Source organism: Sus scrofa, chromosome 14 (assembly GCF_000003025.6).
Source record: "Sus scrofa isolate TJ Tabasco breed Duroc chromosome 14, Sscrofa11.1, whole genome shotgun sequence".
NCBI lineage: Eukaryota > Metazoa > Chordata > Mammalia > Artiodactyla > Suidae > Sus > Sus scrofa.
Window position 1 is genome coordinate 75,883,933 of NC_010456.5, and position 23,080 is coordinate 75,907,012.

Below are 23,080 nucleotides of genomic sequence, written 5' to 3' on the forward strand. Positions count from 1 at the left end.
AAGCAAAACAATATAAAAAATTTTAACAACAGAAAAGGACAAAGACAGGATAAGAATTTAAAACTGAGCCTTCAGGAGTTACCATTGTGGTGCAGTGGAAACGAATCCGACTAGTAACCACATGGTTGCATGTTCAATCCCTGGCCTCGCTCAGTGAGTTAAGGATCCTGCATTGCTGTGGCTGTGGTGTAGGCCAGTAGCTGTAGCTCTGGTTTGACCCCTAGGCTGAGAACCTCCATGGGCTGCAGGTGCAGCCCTAAAAAGCAAAAAAAAAATAAAAAATAAATAAAATAAAATAAAACTGAGCCTTCATAAATTTGCTTTAGTGAAAAAGATGTGGAAGAAGAAAAAGGAAGAAGAGGAAGAAGAGTATCCAACTTTTGATACCAATAGTCACATAATAATTGTGAGACTCAAAGTGCAAACCATGTTAATGTCAAAATATCTCCTATACAACCTTCTGACCTATGTAAATAAAAAGATATAGCATATTCATATTCATGGGTCAGAAAATTCTCTTATTTAAAATGACAAGGCTGGGAGTTCCCGTCATGGCACAGCGGAAATGAATCCGACTAGGAACCATGAGGTTTCAGGTTCAATCCCTGGCCTTGTTCAGTGGGTTGAGGATCCAGTGTTGCCGTGAGTTGTGGTATAGGTCACAGACGCAGCTCGGATCTGGTGTTGCTGTGGCGCTGGCGTAGGCCAGCAGCTGTGGCTTCAATTAGACCCCTAGCCTGGGAACCTCCATATGCCACAGGTGCAGCCCTAAAAAGACAAAAAAAAAGAGAAAAAAATAAAATTAAATGACAAGGCTACTGAAATTCTCTCCAAGATTCAAAACCCCAATGAAAATCCCTACAAGCATTTTTACAGAAACTCACAGGCTGATCCTAAGATATATATATGGAACTTCAAAGAATCTAGTATAGCCAAAGCAACTTTAACAAAGAACATAGGTGGAGGACTTAATCACACGTATTTGCAAGTATGTGGGGGACCTGAAATTCTCACGCACTGATAACAGGCGTATAAAATGGTACAATTTGGTGGTTTCTTAAAAGTTAAATACATGCCTACCATGCAACTCAGCCAATTCACTCCTAGGTATTTTAACTAAAAGAAACATATGTCTGAAAAGATCACAAAGGAAATTGGTGAAAAAGCAACACAATAATGTTTTCCTTAATAAATTTTGATTGAATACACTGCAATGAGTCAGTAAATTGGCTAGAACGAAACTTAGTCCTAACCTATCCAACAGTAGCCAAATATGTTTCATTTTAAATGCTAGCAGAACAGGAGTTTATGAGAAGTAAATTAAGAGGAAATGAAGTAATGGGCACACTTTGCTAGTGATCAGACACTCACTGTCCAGGGGATAGCATGCCGTGGTCTGAGGATATGACCTGTTTATGTTCCAGTACCAAGCAGAGTCCAAGTATGGAGGTGTATGACTGGAGGATCACATGAACCAATACAATTAAATATTGAAATCAGACAACTACCTCCATTCACTAATTTTTTTGCCTCCTTTATTCATTTATAAATAGTAACTGATTATCAGTGTGCTCCTAAAATGAAAATGAAGATCCATATTTTGACAGTTACTAAATCTTTACTCCATACGCAAATCTAGAAAAGGATACCAGAGTTCCTGTTGTGACTCAATGGGTTATGAGCCTTAATGGTATCCATAAGGATGGGGATTCAATCCCCAGGCCTCTTTCAGTGTGTTGAGGATCTGGTGTTGCCATGAGCTATGGTGTAGGTTGCAGACACAGCCTGGATCTCGCATTGCTGTGGCTATGGGGTAGGCTGCCAGCTGCAGTTCTGATTCAACCCCTGGCCTGGGAACTTCCATATGCCACAGCTTCAGCCTAAAAAGCAAAAAAAGAAAAGGATACCAAGAAGTTAACCTATTAATAGTTTTACATGATACAATTCCAGAAACAAAAGAAACATACTAAATTTTGACCCTCCTATTATTTTTCAGTTATGATAACTGGTATGTAATTCTAAGATGAGCTTAAAACCCTGCAATTAAGAATGTTTTTTCCCCCCTCAGGTGATGCAAAAGACATAAGAGGACAGTAAGCAATTAATACATGTAGGTAACACCAATAATATTTTTGCATTTCATGATAACCTGGCAACATTATTTGAAAGCATGATGGAGACAATAGAGGATCTTTAGCTATTCTGCTTTGGTAGTTAAAGTATCTCTACTTATCTTACCTATCAATCTGTTCACAATTAATAAAGGCACTATGTCTGGGAATTATATTAAAGATAGTGAAAAAGAAGTGATACAGCATTTGAAATGGAGGTCTGCTTCCAAAATAGAGAACTTGAGAAGAAAAAGTAAATAGGCAAGGAGACAAAGAAAATGAGATAAGGAAAGCGCTGTTGGCAGAAAATGGCTATTAAAAGCTTTCATAAAAAGAGCAAATAGTTAGAATTTTATAAGAAAAAAAGAGTAAGTTGCAAATTCCTTTGGTTCCAAAGAAGTAGCATGGATGGTTGATATTAGCACATCAAAATGAATGTAGTAACCCAAATTTAAAGTTAAAACTATCACCAAAAAGAGTCTTTGTAATTTATTATCACAATATAAACTATAAAATTGTAACAGTATAGGAAAGTTTACACAGAATACACTCTTTGTGGGTCATCCATAAGCTAGGACATTTAATTTAAAAAAAATTCTTACACTTCATAGGAACACTTAGTGGATAAAAACTTGATCTGTAAGGGATAACTACATTTAAAATGCACACATTAGGGGAGTTCCCATCGTGGCACAGTAGTTAACAAATCTGACTAGGAACCATGAGGTTGCGGGTTCAACCCCTGGCCCTGCTCAGTGGGTGAAGGATCCGGCGTCCCTGTGAGCTGTGGCGTAGGCCGGCAGCAACAGCTCTGATTGGACCCCTAGCCTGGGAACCCCCATATGCCATGGGAGTGGCCCTAGAAAAAGACAAAAAAAAAAAAATTAAAAAAAAAATAAAATGCACACATTGGGAAGGTGATATCTTCCATCTGAGGCACTATGGGGGGTACTACACTCATAGTGAGCTCTAGAGAGGTGTGGAAAATCTATACCTCACCAAGATAATGATGCAAATGACAAACAAGAACATTCAACTTCCACGTGAAGTAAATCACATTTTATATGTAGGACAATTTCTAGACCAAGGAAACCCCAAAAACCACGGCAATAAAATAGTGTAATATCTTTGGCAGATATGAATCTATTCAAATCAAGGTTAGAAAGAGCCTGAAACTAAAGGAACAGTCTATATGAACAGTAAAGGCATGACTGATACCAAAATGCATATTTTATATTTGGTACCAGATTTTATATTAAAATCGCTAAAGCATTTCAAAAGGTAGGCCCCCCAAAAGAGAAAGAAACAGACAAAATTAATCAAGGAGTAACATGGCATCAAAATAAATCCACTGAAACAGGCATTTCTCTGATTTGGGGTGGGGGGTCAATTAAAAAAACAAATCAGGAGTTCCCGTCGTGGCGCAGTGGTTAACGAATCCGACTAGGAACCATGAGGTTGCGGGTTCGGTCCCTGCCCTTGCTCAGTGGGTTAACGATCCGGCGTTGCCGTGAGCTGTGGTGTAGGTTGCAGATGCGGCTCGGATCCCGCGTTGCTGTGGCTCTGGCGTAGGCCGGTGGCTACAGCTCCGATTCAACCCCTAGCCTGGGAACTTCCATATGCCGCGGGAGCGGCCCAAGAAATAGCAACAACAACAACAAAAGACAAAAAAAATAAATAAATAAATAAATAAATAAAATAAAAAAACAAATCAAGAGTTCTCTTGTAGCAAAGTGGGTTAAGCATCCAGTGTTATTGCAGCAGCTTGAGCCACTGCTGTGGCATGGGTCTGATCCCTGGCCCAGGAACTTCCACATGCAGTGGGCATGGCTAAAAAAAATATATAAAAAAATGTACACAACTTTTAATTACTACAGAATAATTTAGACAGTGTAAAATACTATTTAAAAAGAGTTTTATCTTACCAACAAATTGAATAAGCTAAATTTAAGAATTTGAAAAGGACAAATTCCTAAAAACAAAAGACCTATCAAAACTAAGAAAAAAAATAGAAAATCTGAATAGACCTATAACTAGAAAGGAGAATGAATCAGTAATCAAGTCTCCTGACAAATGAAAAGCCCTGGATCTAATGGCTTCACTGATAAATTCTACCAAATATTTAAAGAACTAATAGCAATCCTTCTCAAATTTATACAAAAGCCAATACAAGAAAACTACAGACAAATATCACTCATGAACACTGATGCAAAAATCCTCAACAAAATACTAGCAAACAAAATTTAGCAGTAGGGAGTTCCCGTCATGGCGCAGTGGTTAACGAATCAGACTAGGAACCATGAGGTTGCGGGTTCGATCCCTGCCCTTGCTCAGTGGGTTAACGATCCGGCGTTGCCGTGAGCTGTGGTGTAGGTTGCAGACGCGGCTCGGATCCCGCGTTGCTGTGGCTCTGGCGTAGGCTGGTGGCCACAGCTCCGATTAGACCCCTAGCCTGGGAACTTCCATATGCCGCGGGAGCGGCCAAAGAAATAGCAAAAAGACAAAAAAAAAAAAAAAAAAAAATTTAGCAGTATATTAAAATGATTATACACCATAACCACATGTGACTTATTCCTGCAATGCCATCGTGTTTTAATTTATGAATACCAGTCGATGTAATACACCACATTAACAGATTAAAGGGGGAAAAAAATGACCATCTCAATGCAGAAAAAGCATTTGACACAATTTAATATTCTTGCATGATAAAAAAAAAAAACACTCAACAAACTAGGAATAGAATGAAGCTACCTTAACATAATAAAAGATATATTAGAAAAACCCATAGCAAATATACTCAATAGCGAAAGACTGAAAGCTTTTCCTTTAAGATCAAGACAAGAACAAGGATGACCATCTTTGCCACTTCTATTCAACTTAGTACGTGAAGTTCTAGCCAGAGCAATTAGGCAAGAACCAGCTAAAAGGTACTCAAATTGGAAAGGAAGAAGTAAAATGATTTCTGTTCACAGATAACATTATCTTACATTAGAAAATCCTGGAGTTTCCGTCATGGCGCAGTGGTTAACGAATCAGACTAGGAACCATGAGGTTGCGGGTTCGGTCCCTGCCCTTGCTCAGTGGGTTTACGATCCGGCATTGCCGTGAGCTGTGGTGTAGGTTGCAGACGCGGCTCGGATCCCGCGTTGCTGTGGCTCTGGCCTAGGCTGGTGGCTACAGCTCTGATTCGACCCCTAGCCTGGGAACCTCCATATGCTGCGGGAGCGGCACAAGAAATAGCAACAGCAATAACAACAACAACAACAAAAAGACAAAAAAAAAAAGAAAATCCTAAAGAGGGAGTTCCTGTCCTGGCTCAGTGGAAAAGAAACTGACTAGTATCCATGAGAATGCAGGTTTGATCCCCGGCCTCACTCACTGGGTTAAGGATCTGGTATTGCCATGAGCTGTGGTGTAGGTCACAGATGCAGCTCGGATCTGGCATTGCTGTAGCTGTGGCATAGGCCGGCAACTGCAGCTCCAATTCAACCCCTAGCATGGGAACCTCCAACTGCCACAGGTGTGACCCTTAAAAAAGAAAAAGAACAGCCTAAAGAATCCACAAAAAAACTGTGAGAGCTAATAAATGAATCCAGCCAAGTAGAAGGATGTAAACACAACACACAAAAATCAGTTGCATTTCTATATACTGATAATGAACAACATGAAAAGAAAATTAGTAAAAACAAGTCTAAGCATAAAATATTTAGGAATTAACCAAGGAAAGTGTAAGACTTACACAATGAAAACTACAAAAAACTTCTGAAAGAAATACAATATATATAAATGGAAACATATCCCAAGTTCATGGATTGGAAGACTTAATACTGTTACTGTTAAAACATCAATACTACCCAATGCGATCTACAGAGGCAATATAATCCTTACCAAAATACCAAAGACAGAAATAGACAGAAATAGAAAAACCCAATCTAAAATTCATACGGAATCCCAAGGGACCTCAAAGACTCAGTACCACTTAAAAAAAGAACAAAACTGGAGGACTACACCTCTCGATTTCAAAATTTACTACAAAACTACAATAATCAAATAGTGTATACCAGCATAAAGACAGACTTATAGACCAATGGAACAGAATAGAGGAGTTCCACACTATGGAGCACACTGAAAATCTGTGCATACTCATTACGTCTTGGTTTCAAATTACTGAACGGTCAAATTTTGATTATAAATTCCCTTATAACTTTACATACAAACATTGGGTATTCCAAAGAAAGACATTTGGAAAATGGTTGTTGCTTTTTCTTACATGCTAAAATGCCTACTTTAGCTAGTCCCTATAATTATAAGTTCTCAAAGTAACAACTTAGCAGCCTATCCACAACTATTAAGTCCCAGAGGACAGGTTGTTTTATTCTTAAAGGTTATGAAACAAACTAATATTAAAAATCTTAAAATACAAAAGTCTTTCTACATCAACACTCTCCTAATGGACTGAACAGAAAAGCCACATGATAGGTTTTTTTAATAGACTAGAATCTTACCTGGAAGATCACCCTTTGAGATGGTATCTGTATCCAAATTGTAGGTGTCCTGGAGACGCAACAGAGCTTTGGCTGCCCCAACCTGGTCTTCATCATTAGGGAAATACTGTCTCTGAATGGTCAGGTTGGAGATAAAGCCTTAAAACAGGGGGGAAAAAAGGTTTTAGACATTGAGTATGAAATGTACAGTGTGGGGAATATAGTCTATATAATATCTTCATATGATGATGACATAATATAACTAGGCTTATCATGGTAATCATTTTAAAATGTATAGAAATACAGGATCAGTATGTTGCATAACAGGAACTAAGGTAGTATTGTAGATTGACTGTGTTTCAAAAACAAACACACTCAAAAAGAGATCAGATTTGCGGTAATCAGAGGTTGGGGTGGTGGGAAAAGGGAAGGAGGTAGTCAAAAGGTACAAACTTCCAGTTATGAGATAAATAAGTACCTGGGATGAAATGTATAACATGATAAATATAATTAATATTGCTATATGTTATTACAAAAGTTAAAGAATAAATCCTGTGGTTCTTATCACTGTAAAAACATCTTTTTTTTATTTCTTAATTTGTGTCTTTTTATGGCTGCACCCACAGCACATGGAGGTTCCCAGGCTAGGGGTCAAATCGAGCTACAGCTGTTAGCCTACGCCACAGCCACAGAAACACCAAATACAAGCCGCATCTGCTACCTACACCGAAGCTCAAAGTAACGCCGGATCCTTATCGAGGCCAGCGATCAAACTTGTGTCCTCATAGATGCTAGTCAGATTCATTTTTCGCTGCACCACAATGGAAACTCCCTATTCTTAAATTTGTACATATAGGAGAGGATGGATGTTCACTAAACTTATTGTGTTAATCATTCCATGATGTAAGTCAAGTCACTGTGCTGAATAGTTTAAACTTATACAATGCTGTACATCAATTATAGCTCAATAAACCTGGAAGAAAAAAAGACTCCGAACCTCAGAGACTTCCAATTTCCAATACAGAGTCTTGACAAGGATTTTTCAAAATCTATTTTATAATTTTCCACCATACCATGTGTAATAAGGAAAAATTAAATACACTGAATGAGTTGATATACCTCTAAATGTTCAGTCTTCCAAATTATTTTTAATGTTGGTTAAATAATCTGATGTCATTGCATAAATTATATCCAAATGAGTAAGTAAAGATCAACTAACATAATAATTGAGTTTTTGGTTATACAACATAGCCTCCACTAAGGTTGAAAAGTAAACAGATATAAAGATTTAAAAATGACATTCACTGTCAACCAATTATACTTTCAGATAACAGTAAGTAAAATGCATACTCTTAGAGTTGTTTTCTTCTATCATGTGCCACATACCACATAAGTGTATAAATGTATAAAAGTTTGGTGGAATTCTTTAGGAAAAAGAAAAAGACATTTATTATATATTTAAGAGCATAGGTAGGTTAGTTTATTAAAATATATTTAGATCTGTTTAATTATTGCATGTATTGTTCATGAAGCAGGATTTGCTCTACATAAACCCTATTATTAATTTTAAAAGGCTTTACATAAAATATAGCAAAAATCAAACTACCAAACTAATTACTGGTAACTATATAACTCCTAAGGAGAATGGATGCTAAATATTCCTTAAGGAATCAATACAAAGACAATAAAAATAGTGATTTAAAATTTTAATAATCAGGAGTTCCCGCTGTGGCTCAGTGGTTAATGAATCCGACTAGGAACCATGAGGTTGTGGGTTTGATCCCTGGCCTCACTTAGTGGGTTAAGGATCTGGTGTTGCCGTGAGCCATGGTGTAGGTCACAGACTCAGCTTGGATCCCGCATTTCTATGGCTCTGGCGTAGGCTGGCGGCTACAGCTCCGATTAGACCCCTAGCCTGGGAACCTCCATATGCCATAGGTGCAGCCCTAGAAAAGACAAAAAAACAAGCAAAAGTAAATAAATAAATAAAATAAGATAATATTTTAATAATACAGAGTTCCTATTGAGGCTCAACTGTAACAAACCCGACTAGTATCCATGAGGATGGGGGTTCAATCCCTGGTCCCTCTCATTGGGTTAAGGATCCAGAGTTGCCGTAAGCTATTGTAGTTGTAGTCACAGACTTGGCTCAGATCCGGTGTGGCTGTGGCTGTGGCTGTGGCCTAGGCCAGCAGCTGCAGCTCTGATTCGACTCCTAGCCTGGGGATTTCCATATGCCTCGGGTGCAGCCCTTAAAAAGAAAAAAAAAAATTTTAATAATATTTGTGTCACCATTTGCAAATCAAAGTTAGACAAATGCAAGGCATCCCTCCTCTCTCATTTACTTATCATCAACTATGCATATTTTGATCACCAGAAGGCCAGGCGTTTTTATGTTAATTAAAATGTACAAATAGACAACAAGCTGGAAGAAGCCTAAGTTCATATGAAGCCAATTTTTTAGTTTTAAGACCAACTCTTAGTCACAATATCCACATGGAATTTTACAAGCAAGTTTTACAGAAGACTGTAATTTTTTTATGCCCCCAAACAAAATCCAGGAAGTTGCCTAAATTCTCTCTGAATAAAGAGAAAATATATATCTATTAGAGTATTATGGGATGGTTACCACAGATTAAAGTGCCAAAGTCTCAAAGTTTACCTTATAAAAGAACCTAGGTTATAGAAGTCATTACTTGAGATTTTTTTAAATAGATAAATGTGTATCTATATGTATAATGTATATAAACACATACATACATGGCCTTTAAAATGTTCTCATGGTGTTTTATAAGAGAACAAATAATCATAGGCATTTCCTCCTCATCTCAAAGAAGTATTCACAAGTGCTTGTCTTAATTTTTCTTTTCAAGCTTTCCTGTCCTATGCATAACAGTTTAGTTCACTGCTCACAAACACATGAAAGCATCCTCGGAGCATTTCACTACCCAGTTGGCTCAGTTCTCTCTCTCTTTTTTTGCCATTTCCTCAATCAAAAAATAAATATTATGTACTAAGCATAATTTTACTTCTTTAAACTCCAGACTTATTTTTCTGTGTGTTACTAAAACATCCAAAACATCCCAATACTCCAACTATAATTTTCTAAAAATTTATTGGACTATAGTGGATTTACAATATTGTAGTAGTATTAGGTATACAGCAAAGTGAATCAGTTATACATATATCCATTCTTTTTGAGATTCTTTTCCCATATAGGTTACTACAGAAAGGTGGTTTTTTGGGGTTTTTTTTTTTTTTGCTTTTCAGGGCTGCATCTGCAGCATATGGAAGTTCCCAGGGAATGGGTCAAATCAGAGCTGCAGCTGCCGGCCACAGCCACAGCAACTCGGGACCCGACCACATCCTTGACCTATACCACAGCTCGAAGCAATCCTTTAACCCACTGAGCAAGGTCAGGGATGGAACCTGAATCCTCATGGATACTACTCAGGTTCTTAACCTACTGAGCCACAAGAACTCCTGCTTACTATAGAATATTGATTAGAGTTCTCTGTCCTATACAGTAAGTCCTTGTCTGTCATCTATTTTATATATAGTAGTGTGTATCCAACTATAATTTTATTGTTTCAATTAGAAAGAAATTTACTACCACTGTTTGCAGCCTCAGTTTTTAAATTTATTGTCTATGTTAAGCAAAACAATCCTAACCTTCGAAGTACTATGTAAAACACAGCTAACATTTTTCCTTAATAGTACCTACCCCCAGTACATTAAAAACTGATCCGAAGACAAAGATTGACCCATAAATTTTTTAAATCTGAAGGTAATCCTATAAAATGAAAATGACTATCTTCAGAAATGAAGGTAAATGCCAAATAATCAATTCACTTTTGTAGATTTCAAAACAAAAAGGGCCAGTGTTAATCAACAGCAAAAACTACTTTCTTTTACAAGAAATTCTTTTACTTCTTTTTCTTTAACAATGAAATTTTTCTTTGTTTCTAGTTTTTATTCATCTTCTTTTTAAATCAGGAATTTAGGGAGTTCCCACTGCAGCGCAATGGATCAAGAATCCAACTGAGGAGTTCCCGTCGTGGCGCAGTGGTTAACGAATCCGACTAGGAACCATGAGGTTGCGGGTTCGGTCCCTGCCCTTGCTCAGTGGGTCAACGATCCGGTGTTGCTGTGGCTCTGGTGTAGGCTGGTGGCTACAGCACTGATTCGACCCCTAGCCTGGGAACCTCCATATGCCGAGGGAGCAGCCCAAAGAAATAGCAAAAAGACAAAAAGACAAAAAAAAAAAAAAAAAAAAAAAAAAAAAAAGAATCCAACTGAAGTGGCTCAGATTGCTCCAGAAGCACAGGTTTGATCCTAGTCCAGGGCAGTGGGTTAAAGGATCCAGCGTTGCCACAGCTGCAGTTACAGCTCAGATTCAATTCCTGGCCCGGGAACATCCAAATGCCGTGGGTACAGCCAAAAAAAAAAGAAGAAGAAGAATTCAGGATCTAGGCTAAATTAACTCTAGCCAAATCAAACACATCCTAGCAATAATTCAGAAACAAGACTGAACACTTAGTATTCTGGGAACCAAATTACTGCTTCTTTTGGCATTTCTACAGGTGGTAGCAAAAACGCCTTACTTTTGAGGGCTCATTAGTCTTACCATCTGACATATCCTTAAGGACCAGATTCTCCAACTCACTCCACTCAGTGTTCAGACGTTTCATTAACTTGAATGCATTTACAGGGTGTCCAACAAATCCTTCTGGGTCTTTTGTTGCTGTGCTAGTTAATCGATCTAACTTCTCCGCCCATCTAAAAATGTAAGACACAAATGGAGTATATGCACACTTAATAACGAAGAATAACATTTAGTAAAGCACTCAAAAAAAAAAAAGATATTAGAGGTTTTGAGTTAAAACTTTATCTAAAAATTTTTACAAGTAAAAAGACAAAGGTTTTTTAAAAAGCAAGATTCTTTCATGGATAAAATCTAGCTTGGCAGAATTAAAATATAACTACAACACTTCCTGTTTTAGTTTTGTTTCTTCCAAATGGTTTCAGTAAATGTAACCTATCTTAGTAAAAATTCTAATGCCTCTAGATCTAATACCTCTAATAAGAGTCTGAAACTTCATTTCCCTCACACCCTTAAAGCCAAATGACTGATTATTATGAAATACAAATCCACCCAATCCAAATTCAGTTCCAAGTTCATTTAAATCAAACTCACAGCAAAACAGAAAAAAAAGAAAAAATTGAATACTTAGCTACTCAAACAAAGGAGAGGAATTCTCAAGTCAGGATTAACTATGAACCTGAGCCAATTAAAAAGAAATGAGCATCTGAGGAAGAACTGCATCAATTAAATACTAACTCTACTTATCACTGTGATCTCTAGCATTGAACCACAGGAGTAAAGGATAAACAATCGGAAAATTGCTTCAGAAGGTGGTTTAAATAGGGAGGTTAGAGGAGGAAGAAGATATTAGAAAACATTTTAAAAAACTGTCAGACAATGACCCATACCCATTTATATCCTTATCTCAATCCATATTCTTCCAAGTGAAGTCTTATCCCAGGCCTAACTCTTGTTTTCTGTAATCCTATTTTAGCCATTTCAACCGGAGGGCTTTCATTTCCACTGGAAGAATGTTTTTAACTCTAGAAAGAAAACATCCAGGTGGAGTCAGAGTCATAGTAAGTAAAACACTTTGCTTACTTTTTTATTTGTTCTAATTTGTCCTCTTCTGCCTTAATATAATCTTTCAGGGAAGTCACCAGATCTTTTTCAGTATGGATCAAATCAGTCATCTGACCTAGGAGAAGGAAAAGGCAAGAAAGTGATCAAATACCCATAGTGGCCAAAACAGTATTTTAGAATAATTTAAGAATGACTGAGAATGTTTCATGCTATGAGAAGACTTAACTGGCATGAATCAGATATGCTGGAGAGGGGATTCTTTTTTTTTCCTCCTTTTAAAACCAGATAAATAAAAAGGAGCCAAAAAAGTTTCTAATTATGTGTTCCAATTCCAATTCCTTAGTTCTGTAAGCTTTGGCCTGTAACAATAAATTGTCTTTTCATCTAAAATTTTATTTTTAAATTTCAAAATACTACTTTCCGAGGATCAATGTTTCTTCTTCTCTATTTTCTGATTTTGAAACTAATTAGAATTAAATGTTTATTCAATACACAAAGACTACACTAAAAAAAGTATACCTTACAACTGAAGTATTCATAGGAGGATGAAAGAAAACATTTTACATCCTAAAATTAGGTGTCATAAATAGATAGGTTTATGTTTTAGATAGTGTTACAATCACCTAAGGGTAAAACTGGTCAACAAGATAAAGAAAAACATCTCTTAAGTCAGAGAAGTAACCATACAGGAAAATATAAAAGACAATATATACACTAAGTGATTTGCTGGGTGGAATCATTACCAGAGAATTTTCTTTGGTATGCTTTTCTAAATTTTCGTAAGTTCCTAACCTGAAAATGTATTGCTTTTGTAATTAGAAAAAAACTAATTTAAAGAAAAAATTGAATTTAAAAAAGGGAGAGATTTTTACAGGGGTGGGGACTGAGGCGAAGTTTTGGTCTCTGGGATTACAATGGTATTTGTTTTTAATGATTTAAAAACACTAAAAAAGTGGAAAAATTTTAAAGTGAAAACAACAAAAAATATTAAGACTTACCAATTGAAGTAAAAAACCCTGGATGGGCCAAGGACTGGGGAAGTAGAATCCCTGCAACTAAAATACACCAGATCATCTTCAAAGGCTTAATTTTACAGGTTCACACACCTACAAGAGAAATACAGCCATTATTAAAAAAAAAAAAAAGGATAAGAAGAGTTCCTATTTATCCTATGAGCAAAATGTTAAGTCAGACCCCAGGACTGCCCATGGAACTGTTGTTAATTCTTATAAACTGACTTGTAAAAATACACTTCATTAAACTATTTAAGGAGTTCCCGTCATGGCGCAGTGGAAACGAATCCGACTAGGAATCATGAGGTTGCAGGTTCGATCCCTGGCCTTGCTCAGTGGGTTAAGGATCTGGTGTTGCGGTGAGCTGTGGCGTAGGTCACAGACGCAGCTCGGATCCCAATTCGACCCCTAGCCTGGGAACCTCCATATGCCACTGGTGCGGCCCCCAAAAGACAAAAAAAAAAAAAAAAAAAAAAAAAGTATATTTAAATATTACCAAAATGCATTCTAAAACATCAGTATATGTTTAAAGGGGAAGAATGTTTCAGAGCTTTCTGATTGATTAATCCTCTAAATTCTTAGCTTGTTCCAACTCTTCTCTACATAGCTTTAAATTTTATAATAAGTTCAGTTAAAAGTTGTAGATTTGCAGGAGTTCCTGTCATGGCTTAGTGGAAATGAATCCAACTAGTTTCCATGAGGATGTTGGTTCGATTCCTGGCCCCACTCAGTGGGTTGAGGATCTGACATTGCTGTGAGCTGTGGTGTAGGCTGTAGACGCAGCTCTGATCTCATGTTGCTCTGGCTGTGGTGTAGGCCAACAGCTGTAGCTCCAATTCAACCCCTAGCCTGGGAACTTTCCCATGCCTTGGGTGTGGCCCTAAAAAGACAAAAAAAAAAAAAGAAGTTGTAGATTTGGGGGTAATGAAAATATTATTCTAGGATTGACAGAGTTGATTGATGGTCGAAAAACACTGTGAAAATACTAAAAGCCATTCAATTGTAAACAGTAAGTGGGTGAATAGTATGGTTTATAAACTACTTCTCAATAAAGCTGTTTTATTTTTTAAAAGTTATACAAAACTCAAGATCCTATATATATAGCACAGAGAACTATATTCAATGTCTTATGATACACCATAATGGAAAAGAATATTTAAGAATGAGTGCATATAGATGTGTAACTAAATCACTTTGCTATACAGCAGAAATTAACACAATGCTGTAAATCAATTCCATTTCAATTAAAAAGAAAAGTTGCATAGACTAAAAAAAAGAATAAATAGCCCTGTCCATTTAAGCTATCGCTTTCTCTGAAAGGACCCAATTTTGAGTTTTTACAGTGTTTTATGTAAAAAGAAAAAAAAAAAATCCTTAGCCCAGTACATAGCTGTGGCTTAAAAAAAAAAAAAAAAAAAACGAAAACCTGGCAGCAAAGCCCTTCTGTGTTTTCTAATTGTCTCACATAGTACTGTCTTTTCTGAAACAGATTCTTTATGGGAGACGCAGATTATCAACTAACCAGCAGAAAGATTTTACCCTGCTTTCCCCAATGCCCTGTTAGCCCTCTTCTCTTGCTCCTTCTCCACCATACAAATCAACTTTAAGTCCTTCCCCTTTAACATCTTATAGGAAAATGAGTTACCACTGCAGTACTGTATGCCCTAATAACAGGCACCCACTGGTTACTCTGACTTGTCACCTTATTGCTCTTTGTAAAGGCACCTCTGATTCTTCCCAAGTGACTTCACCTAAAACAAACAGGTTCAAGTCCACACTGGAAAACTCCCTATTACACTTACACACACACACACACACACACACACACACACACACACACACACACACACACACACGGACATTCTGGAAGTACTCCTAAGTCTCCTCCCTCAAGTTTTCTGCAAACTTTCAGATCCTTCCAGAACCACACAGTAGTGAAATACACTGTTCTCTTGGCTGCTCTACAGTAACTTTTTGGGAAGGCTTCTAGAATGTAGCAGATGCCAACACTTCCTCTCCTGGGCTCCTGCCAAGGCACAAGGCTTTTTCAAAATCCTAGGCTGTCTGAACAGTCTAGAATTTTCTCATTGTTTAGACAGATTTATGCCATAATTTTCTTTATAAATAAATGTTATTTCCAGCAAATACAAATGCTTTTGCTGTACTAACAGAAGGCGAAGCAGAAATGTTGTCTACCATTTAACTGATGAGAAAGTTTAGATTTGTTAGATAAGAGGTTATCCATTTTCACTACTAAAATATATTTTGTCACTAAAGTTTCTGTCATCTTTCAAATATCCTTAAACCTCACAATGAATCAAGAACCATCACAAAAACGAAAGCCTTTACTCTAGATGGAATAAAGAGTTATGGAGGAGTTCCCATCGTGGCGCAGTGGTTAACGAATCCGACATGAGGTTGCCGGTTCGATCCCTGCCCTTGCTCAGTGGGTGAACGATCCGGCATTGCCATGAGCTGTGGTGTGGGTCACAGATGCAGCTTGGATCCTGCGTTGCTGTGGCTCTGGCGTAGGCCGGTGGCTACAGCTCTGATTCGACCCGAGCCTGAGAACCTCCACATGCCGCAGGAGCGGCCCAAGAAATGGCAAAAAGACCAAAAAAAAAAAAAAAAAAAAAAAAAAAAAGGGTTATGGAGTTCTCATGGTAGTGCAGCAGAAATGAATCTGACTAGGAACCATGTGGTTGCGGGTTCAATCCCTGGCCTCCCTCAGTGGGTTAAGGATCCAGCATTGCCCTGACCTGTGGTGTAGGTCACAGACGAGGCTCAGATCTGGCATTGCTGTGGCTATGGCGTAGACCGGCAGCTGTGGCTCCGACTGGACCCCTAGCCTGGGAACCTCCATATGCCTCAGGTGCAGCCCTAAAAAGCAAATAAATAAATAAATAAAAATAAGAAAAAAAAGGTAAATAAATAAGAGTTATAATCAACAAAAAATAAAACAACAAAAGTTATTGGATCTCTGAAAGGAAAGAATTTTTGAACTTAAAAATGATAATAAGGAGTTCCCATGATGGTTCAGTGGTATCGAACCCAGCTAGTATCCATGAGGATGTGGATTCAATCCCTGGCCTCGCTCAGTGGGTTAAGGATCTGGCATTGCTGTAAGCTGTGATGTAGGTCACAGTTATGGCTCGGATCTGGTATTGCTGTGGCTGTGGTGTAGGCCGGCAGCTACAGCTCCAATTCAACTCCAAACTTGGGAACTCCCACATGCTGTAGGTGCAGTCCTAAAAAGACCAAAAAAAAGGTAAGAAAAATAACCGGGAGTTCCCATTGTGGCGCAGCAGAAATGAATCCGACTAGGAACCACAAGGTTGCAAGTTCAATCTCTGGCCTCCCTCAGTGGGTTAAGGATCCGGCGTTGCCATGAGCTGTGGTATAGGTACCAGACCTGCTCAGATCTGGTGTTGATGTGGCTGTGGCTGTGGCTTAAACTGGCAGCTGTTGGTCTGATTAGACCCCTAGCCCGGGAACCTCCATATGCTGTGGGTGCAGCCCTAAAAAAGCAAAAAAAAAGGACAAATAATCTATCAAAAGCCAGATGGAATTAAATACACAAAATAATTTAAGTTTATATGTAGTTTTTAAAAAACTATAAACTAAAAGCTAGAAAACTTAAAGAATATAGATCCTCATTTAAGGAACTCATAAAAATCAATAAGAAAACCACTAAGACATTAGTAGATACATGGATTAAGAACACATAAAACTACAAAAGAGGAAGTATAGTTAACTAAACCAAAACCAAAACAAAAACTCAATCATTAGTAGTCAAGGACACAAAAAATGAAATACGTTAGGTGGTTTTTGCCTATCGAACAATTAGACAAAATTAACAAATCAACAATAAAATATCAAATTATGGTGCTATATGTCAAGAAACTTAAAATGAAAATATTCTTTACTTGTGAATTTAAATGAAAAACAAGACTTAAAAATTAACATCAACTCTCATTCATTGCTGGTGGAAATGCAAAATGGTCTAGCCACCTTAGAAGATAGTTGGACAGTCTTTTTAACCTTAAAAAATCATGGAGTTCCCCTGTTGCAACAGGTTAAGAATCCGATGTTGTCACTGCAGTGGCTTGGGTGGTTGCTACGTTGCAGGTTAAATCCCTGGCCTGAGAACTTCCATATGCCATGGGCACAGCCAAATAAATAAATAAGTAAAAATTAAATATGCTCTTATCAGATGATATAGCAGTCATGCTCCTTACCATTTACCCAAAGGAGTTGAAAATTTATGTCCACTAAAAAACCTGCATACAAATATTTATAGCAGTTTTATTTAAAATGGCCAAAACTTAGAAGCAACCAAGACATCTTTTAAATAAACCGTTATACATCCAGACGATAGATTATTATTCAATGTTAAAAAAAAAATGAGCTGTCAAACCATGAAAAGACGTGGGAAAATCTTAAATATGTATTACTAAGTGAAAGAAGTCAACCTGAAGAGGCTATATGCTGCATGATTCCAACTATATAATGTTCTGGAAGAGGCAAAACCATGAAGAGCGTAAAAAGATCAGAGGTTGGTGGGGAGGACGAAGGGATGAATACATGGAGCACAGAGAATTTTTAGAGCAGTGAAAATACTCTACGATATCAAAATGACAAATACATATCATTATACATGTGTACGAACTCAAAGAATAACACCAAGAGTTAAGGGGTAATGTTAAACTATGGACTTTAGACAATTATGAAATGTCAGTATAGATTCATTAATTATAACAAGTATGCCACTTCAGTAGGGTGCTATTCATGTGCAGGGACAGGGAGTACAGGGGAAATGTCTGTACCACCTCTTAATTTCACTGTGAAGCAAAAACTTTTCAAAAATGCTGTCTTAAAAAATTAATATCTTGACTATGGTGGAATCTGTACTGAATAAGATTAAGTTTCTGTTACATTCTGAGAGAAAGTTATAAATAAGTACAAATCAAAACAAAGAAGAAATTAACATCAAAGTATGATCATAACTATGCAAGAAAATATGCAAAAAGAAATTCACCAAAATGTACTTGTCCCTGGAGAAAACATCAGGTGATTTTTTTTCTATTTCTTTGAATTTTCCAGCTGTCTTAGGGTGTATTTACTTTTACAATGAGAAAAAAACTAACTCTGTACAAAATAATAAATCTAAAACATCAACTTTCATGTTATGGCACCATTAGCCTTTAATGATATGGTTAACCATACTCTAACACCATAAAGTAGCTAGCAAATACTATACACGCTGAACATCATTTTCTAACTCTATAAACCTCTAAATTTTTCTCTCTGCTCCAAAGATTAAGCTTATTTGTTTTTCTATTACTCAATGAATTTATTACATTTATAGTTTTACAATGATAATCACAATCCAATTTTATACAATTTTTATAGGATTTCCACCCCACACCCCCAGCGCATCACCCCCCTCCCCCGGCAAACTGTCTCCTTTGGAAACCATTAGTTTTTCAAAATCTGTGAGTCAGTATCTGTTCTGCAAAGAAGTTCATTGTGTCCTTTTTTCAGATTCCACATGTCAATGAAAGCATTTGATGTTGGTGTCTCATTGTCTGGCTGACTTCACTTAGCATGATTATTTCTAGGTCCATCCGTGTTGCTAAAAATGCTGTTATTTCGTTCCTTTTAAATGACTGAGTAATATTCCACTGTGTATATGTACTACATCTTCTTGATCCACTCCTCTGTTGATGGACACTTAGATTGTTTCCACATCTTGGCTATTGTATATAGTGCTGCAATGAACACTGGAGTACACGTGTCTTTGCGAGTCATGGTTTTCTCTCAAATGGGATTGCTGGATCAAATGGTAGTTCTATTTTTAGTTTTCTGAGGAATCTCCATACTGTTTTCCACAGTGGTTGCACCAATTTACAATCCCACCAACAGTGTAATAAGGTTCCTTTTTCTCCACACCCTCTCCAGCACTTATTGTTTGCAGACTTTTTGATGACGGCCATTCTGGCTGGTGTAAGGTAGTATCTCAGAGTGGTTTTGATTTGCATTTCTCTAATGATGAGTGATGTTGAACATCTTTTCATGTGTTTTTTGGCCATCCATATGTCTTCTTTGGAGACCTGTCTGTTTAGATCTTCTGCCCATTTTTTGATGGGATTGTTTGTTTTTTTGGTATTGAGCGGCAGGAGGTGTTCATAAATTTTGGAGGTTAATCCCTTGTCAGTCGATTCATTTGCAAAGATTTTTCTCCCATTCTGTGGGTTATCATTTTGTTTAGGGTTTCCTTTGCTGTGAAGAAACTTTTAAGTTTAATTAAGTCCCATTTGTTTATTTTTGTTTTTATTGTCAATACTCTAAGAGGTGGACCTGAGAAGATGTTGCTGTCATTTATGTCAGAGAGTGTTTGGCCTATGTTTTCCTCTAAGAGGTTTATAGTATCTGGTCTTACATCTAGGTCTTTAATCCATTTTGAGTTTTTGTGTATGCTGTTAGGGAGTGTTCTAATTTCATTCTTTTACATGTGGCTGTCCAGTTTTCCCAGCACCACTTAATGAACAGGCTGTCTTTTCTCCATTGTATATTCTTGCCTCCTTTGTCATAGATGAGTTGGCTGTAGGTGTGTGGGTTGAATTCTGGGCTTTTTTTTTTTTTTTTTTTTTTTTGTCTTTTTGCTATTTCTTGGGCCGCTCCCGCGGCATATGGAGGTTCCCAGGCTAGGGGTCCAATCGGAGCTGTAGCCACCAGCCTACGCCAGAGCCACAGCAACGCGGGATCCGAGCCACATCTGCAACCTGCACCACAGCTCACGGCAACGCCAGATCCTTAACCCACTGAGCAAGGGCAGGGACCAAACCCGCAACCTCATGGTTCCTAGTCGGATTCGTTAACCACTGCGCCACGACAGGAACTCCAAATTCTGGGCTTTCTATCCTGTTCCACTGACCTATATTTCTGTCTTTGTGCCAGTACTATACGGTTTTGATGACTGTTGCTTTGTAGTATAGTTCAGCCCTATATAGCATTACTCCAAATTACCGTGCCAACCTAAGGTAATTAATAAAAATGTGGATAGCCCTGTATAGCAGTGGTTCTAAACTTTAGCTGTATAAGATCAGCTAAAGATCAAGGGACTTAGATAATATATGCAAGTTCTCAGGTGGTGATGCTGCTGCTGCTGCTACTCTGAGGATCACACTTTGAGAACCACTGGATACAAACACCCCTTAAAATCACACAAAAGGTGTTCCCTGCCTTTAAAATACATTTGACTTTGACTTATTTTCTGAAAAAATGCCACTGAATTTCCAATTACTCTAGGGAATGGTTCCTCTACTCTGTTTTAATAGTATGTCTCATTCACATCCTTTCATAGACTTTAAGTGACATGTTAATAGGCAGGCATAACTTCATCAATCACAGGTTTTTAAAACATAATGGTTTCTTTACTTATGATGTCTCACTTCCATTCATTAACCACCTTCATTCAGTTAGCAGTTTGCCAAGCAAATCATTATAAGCAACTAAGAGTGAAGCATCCCAAAAGACATTAGGATTTTATTAAAAATAGTAAGATATAAATGCCATCTGTTCTAAATTCTCAAACAAGCTTAGAACAGAATTTAAATGGGTTAAAGATGCAATCTCTTTTAAGAGAAAGGTAAATCTCAGTTCCTTGAGAAGACTTGATGAAGGGAGGGAAGGAAGGAAGGATGGAAGGGATGGAGGTAGGAAGGAAGAAGGAAAAAGAAAAGAAAGCCAGGAGTTCCTGTTATGGCTCAGCAGAAACGAATCCACCTAGTATCCATGAGGATGTGGGTTCGAACCATGGCCTTGCTCAGGATCTGGTGTTGCCAGAGCTGTGGTATAGGCTGCAGACGTGGCTCAGATCCCCCACTGCTGTGGTTGTGGTGTAGGCCAGCAGGTATAGCTCCCTAGCCTGGCAACTTCCATATGCTGCAGGTGCAGCCCTAAAGAGAAAAGAAAAGAAAAAGAAAAAAAACAAGCTAAAGAGTCAAAGATACAATTATAAATTTATAGTGAAATAAAATTTAGTGCTGAAACAGTATAGATAAATGACAATATTTTTGTTCTTGATTGGTTGGTAGGTTCATGAGTATTTACTTTTTATAATACATGTATATTACATACAATGGTTGATATGGATGAATGTAAGATTTGTAAAACTGTAAGAAAAAAAAACACATGGAAAAGAGCCTCCTGGGAAACACATTCTCAGGTAGTCCTGAATAAAAAACAAATTGCAAAGCGTACTATTTATCTAAAATTTTCCCACAGTCCTTCTTCTAGGAAATCCAGTCCCACATACAGATCAATCAAACTTAGGAAAAAGATTTTAAAACAGTTCTAACACATTGCATATATTTACAACTCTTGAGTTATTAGGATTCATTAAATTGTATGTTCAAATTATTCAATGAATTACTAGAACAGGGCATCTGGCAAATAATTCTATTAGATTTTTGGTCTAATATTTTTCTTGCAAGAAAAAGACTAACATTTAAAAGTTTGTCCTTCCCAGACAAATCATTCAAAATTATTAAGACAGACTAAAGAATGCTTGATATCCTAATCTAAACTTTCTCAGACACGAAAAATTTTCCACAGGGGTCCTTCTAACAGTCAGTCTCTCCACACCTTTGACAACTGTTCCAAACCTTCTTTTGGAAGGCTCCAGCTTTAAGTTTATTTTTCCTCATACAAATTCCATATTCAACTGTTGGTTTTCCTGACATCTGTGTTAGACTTTAATCTTTTTGACAGTTTTTCTGTGCAAAAGACCAACACACATTTAGGCTTCTAGTTCAGGCCACTGCAATGTGGTATATGCATCAAGACGGCGTATCACTGCCATATAAGCAGAATGGATTTTCCAAAATAACCAAGAGTAATTACTAAGAGAATTAGTTATATTTCTGTTCTTCCCTATAATCCCTCTGCAAACTGCCATTTGTTTTCACTTAACTCCATGAATTCCAGTCATACTTCCCATAGAAAGTGAGCTGCATCTCTAGTACATACTTACAGTCTGATGGAGAAGTGCTTTAATGGTATGACCAACTTTTCTATCAAAATCTCAGAAATCATACTAGCCTCTCCCACAATTGTTTGTAATTCAGCAGGAGACCCAGCCGTTGGCATCATTCCAGTTGAACAGCAGTTGAGGATTTGACTGGAAAGAAGCTTTAAATCAAGATATTGCCCTAACTAAAAGTGCTACATAAGCTGCCTTTTGGAGGTTCTTCCTAAGTTCAGAGTTTTCCCCTCTTAGGAATTAGCTGAAGATAAGATTATTTCAAAAGCATGTTTTTCCCTATTGGCACCTCAATAGCTCCTACTCTTTCTTCTGGAAACTGCCTCCTTCCACTTTTTTTTACTGCCCCACTCTGCCTTTCATTCATCCTAATAGTTTTAGCAGCCATGTTATATAGCATGATACTTCTTCCCAAACAAGTTCAAAGTTCTTTGCTAGAAAACTTGAAAATGAAACCAAGAAGTGGCAGGCACTCTTTGAACGCCTGAACTATTTCATAAATACAGCTCAGGGGAAGTTAGGGAGCAAGTTTTGGCATATACAGGTCAAAAAGTGAATGAAGCTTATCTGGAAAGATTTTTAAATGAAGCAGGTATGCAGAGAGGAAGACAAGAGACACAAGAAAACATTCTGATGTTCCAGTTATTCTTAAAACGTAATCACACTCCTGACTTCTGTTAAGACAACTACCTAGCCCCACAATACTAAAATGAATTCCATCTGGACTAGTATGAGTTGGGTCTCTGTTTAACCCAGGG

General features: G+C 37.4%; 1 protein-coding gene across 2 annotated transcripts in view; it reads right to left on the reverse strand.

The window, feature by feature from the left end:
* The window catches only part of P4HA1 (prolyl 4-hydroxylase subunit alpha 1), a 91,915-nt gene that overhangs the window by 56,726 nt on the left and 12,109 nt on the right, over window positions 1-23,080 (reverse strand). For both annotated transcript variants that reach the window (XM_005671052.3, NM_001097435.1), the window contains 4 exon segments: window positions 13,262-13,369; window positions 12,282-12,378; window positions 11,223-11,374; window positions 6,617-6,754 (listed from right to left, as the gene is read on the reverse strand). In XM_005671052.3, coding sequence (XP_005671109.1) covers window positions 6,617-6,754; window positions 11,223-11,374; window positions 12,282-12,378; window positions 13,262-13,337 — 463 coding nt within the window. In that variant the 5' untranslated portion in view covers window positions 13,338-13,369.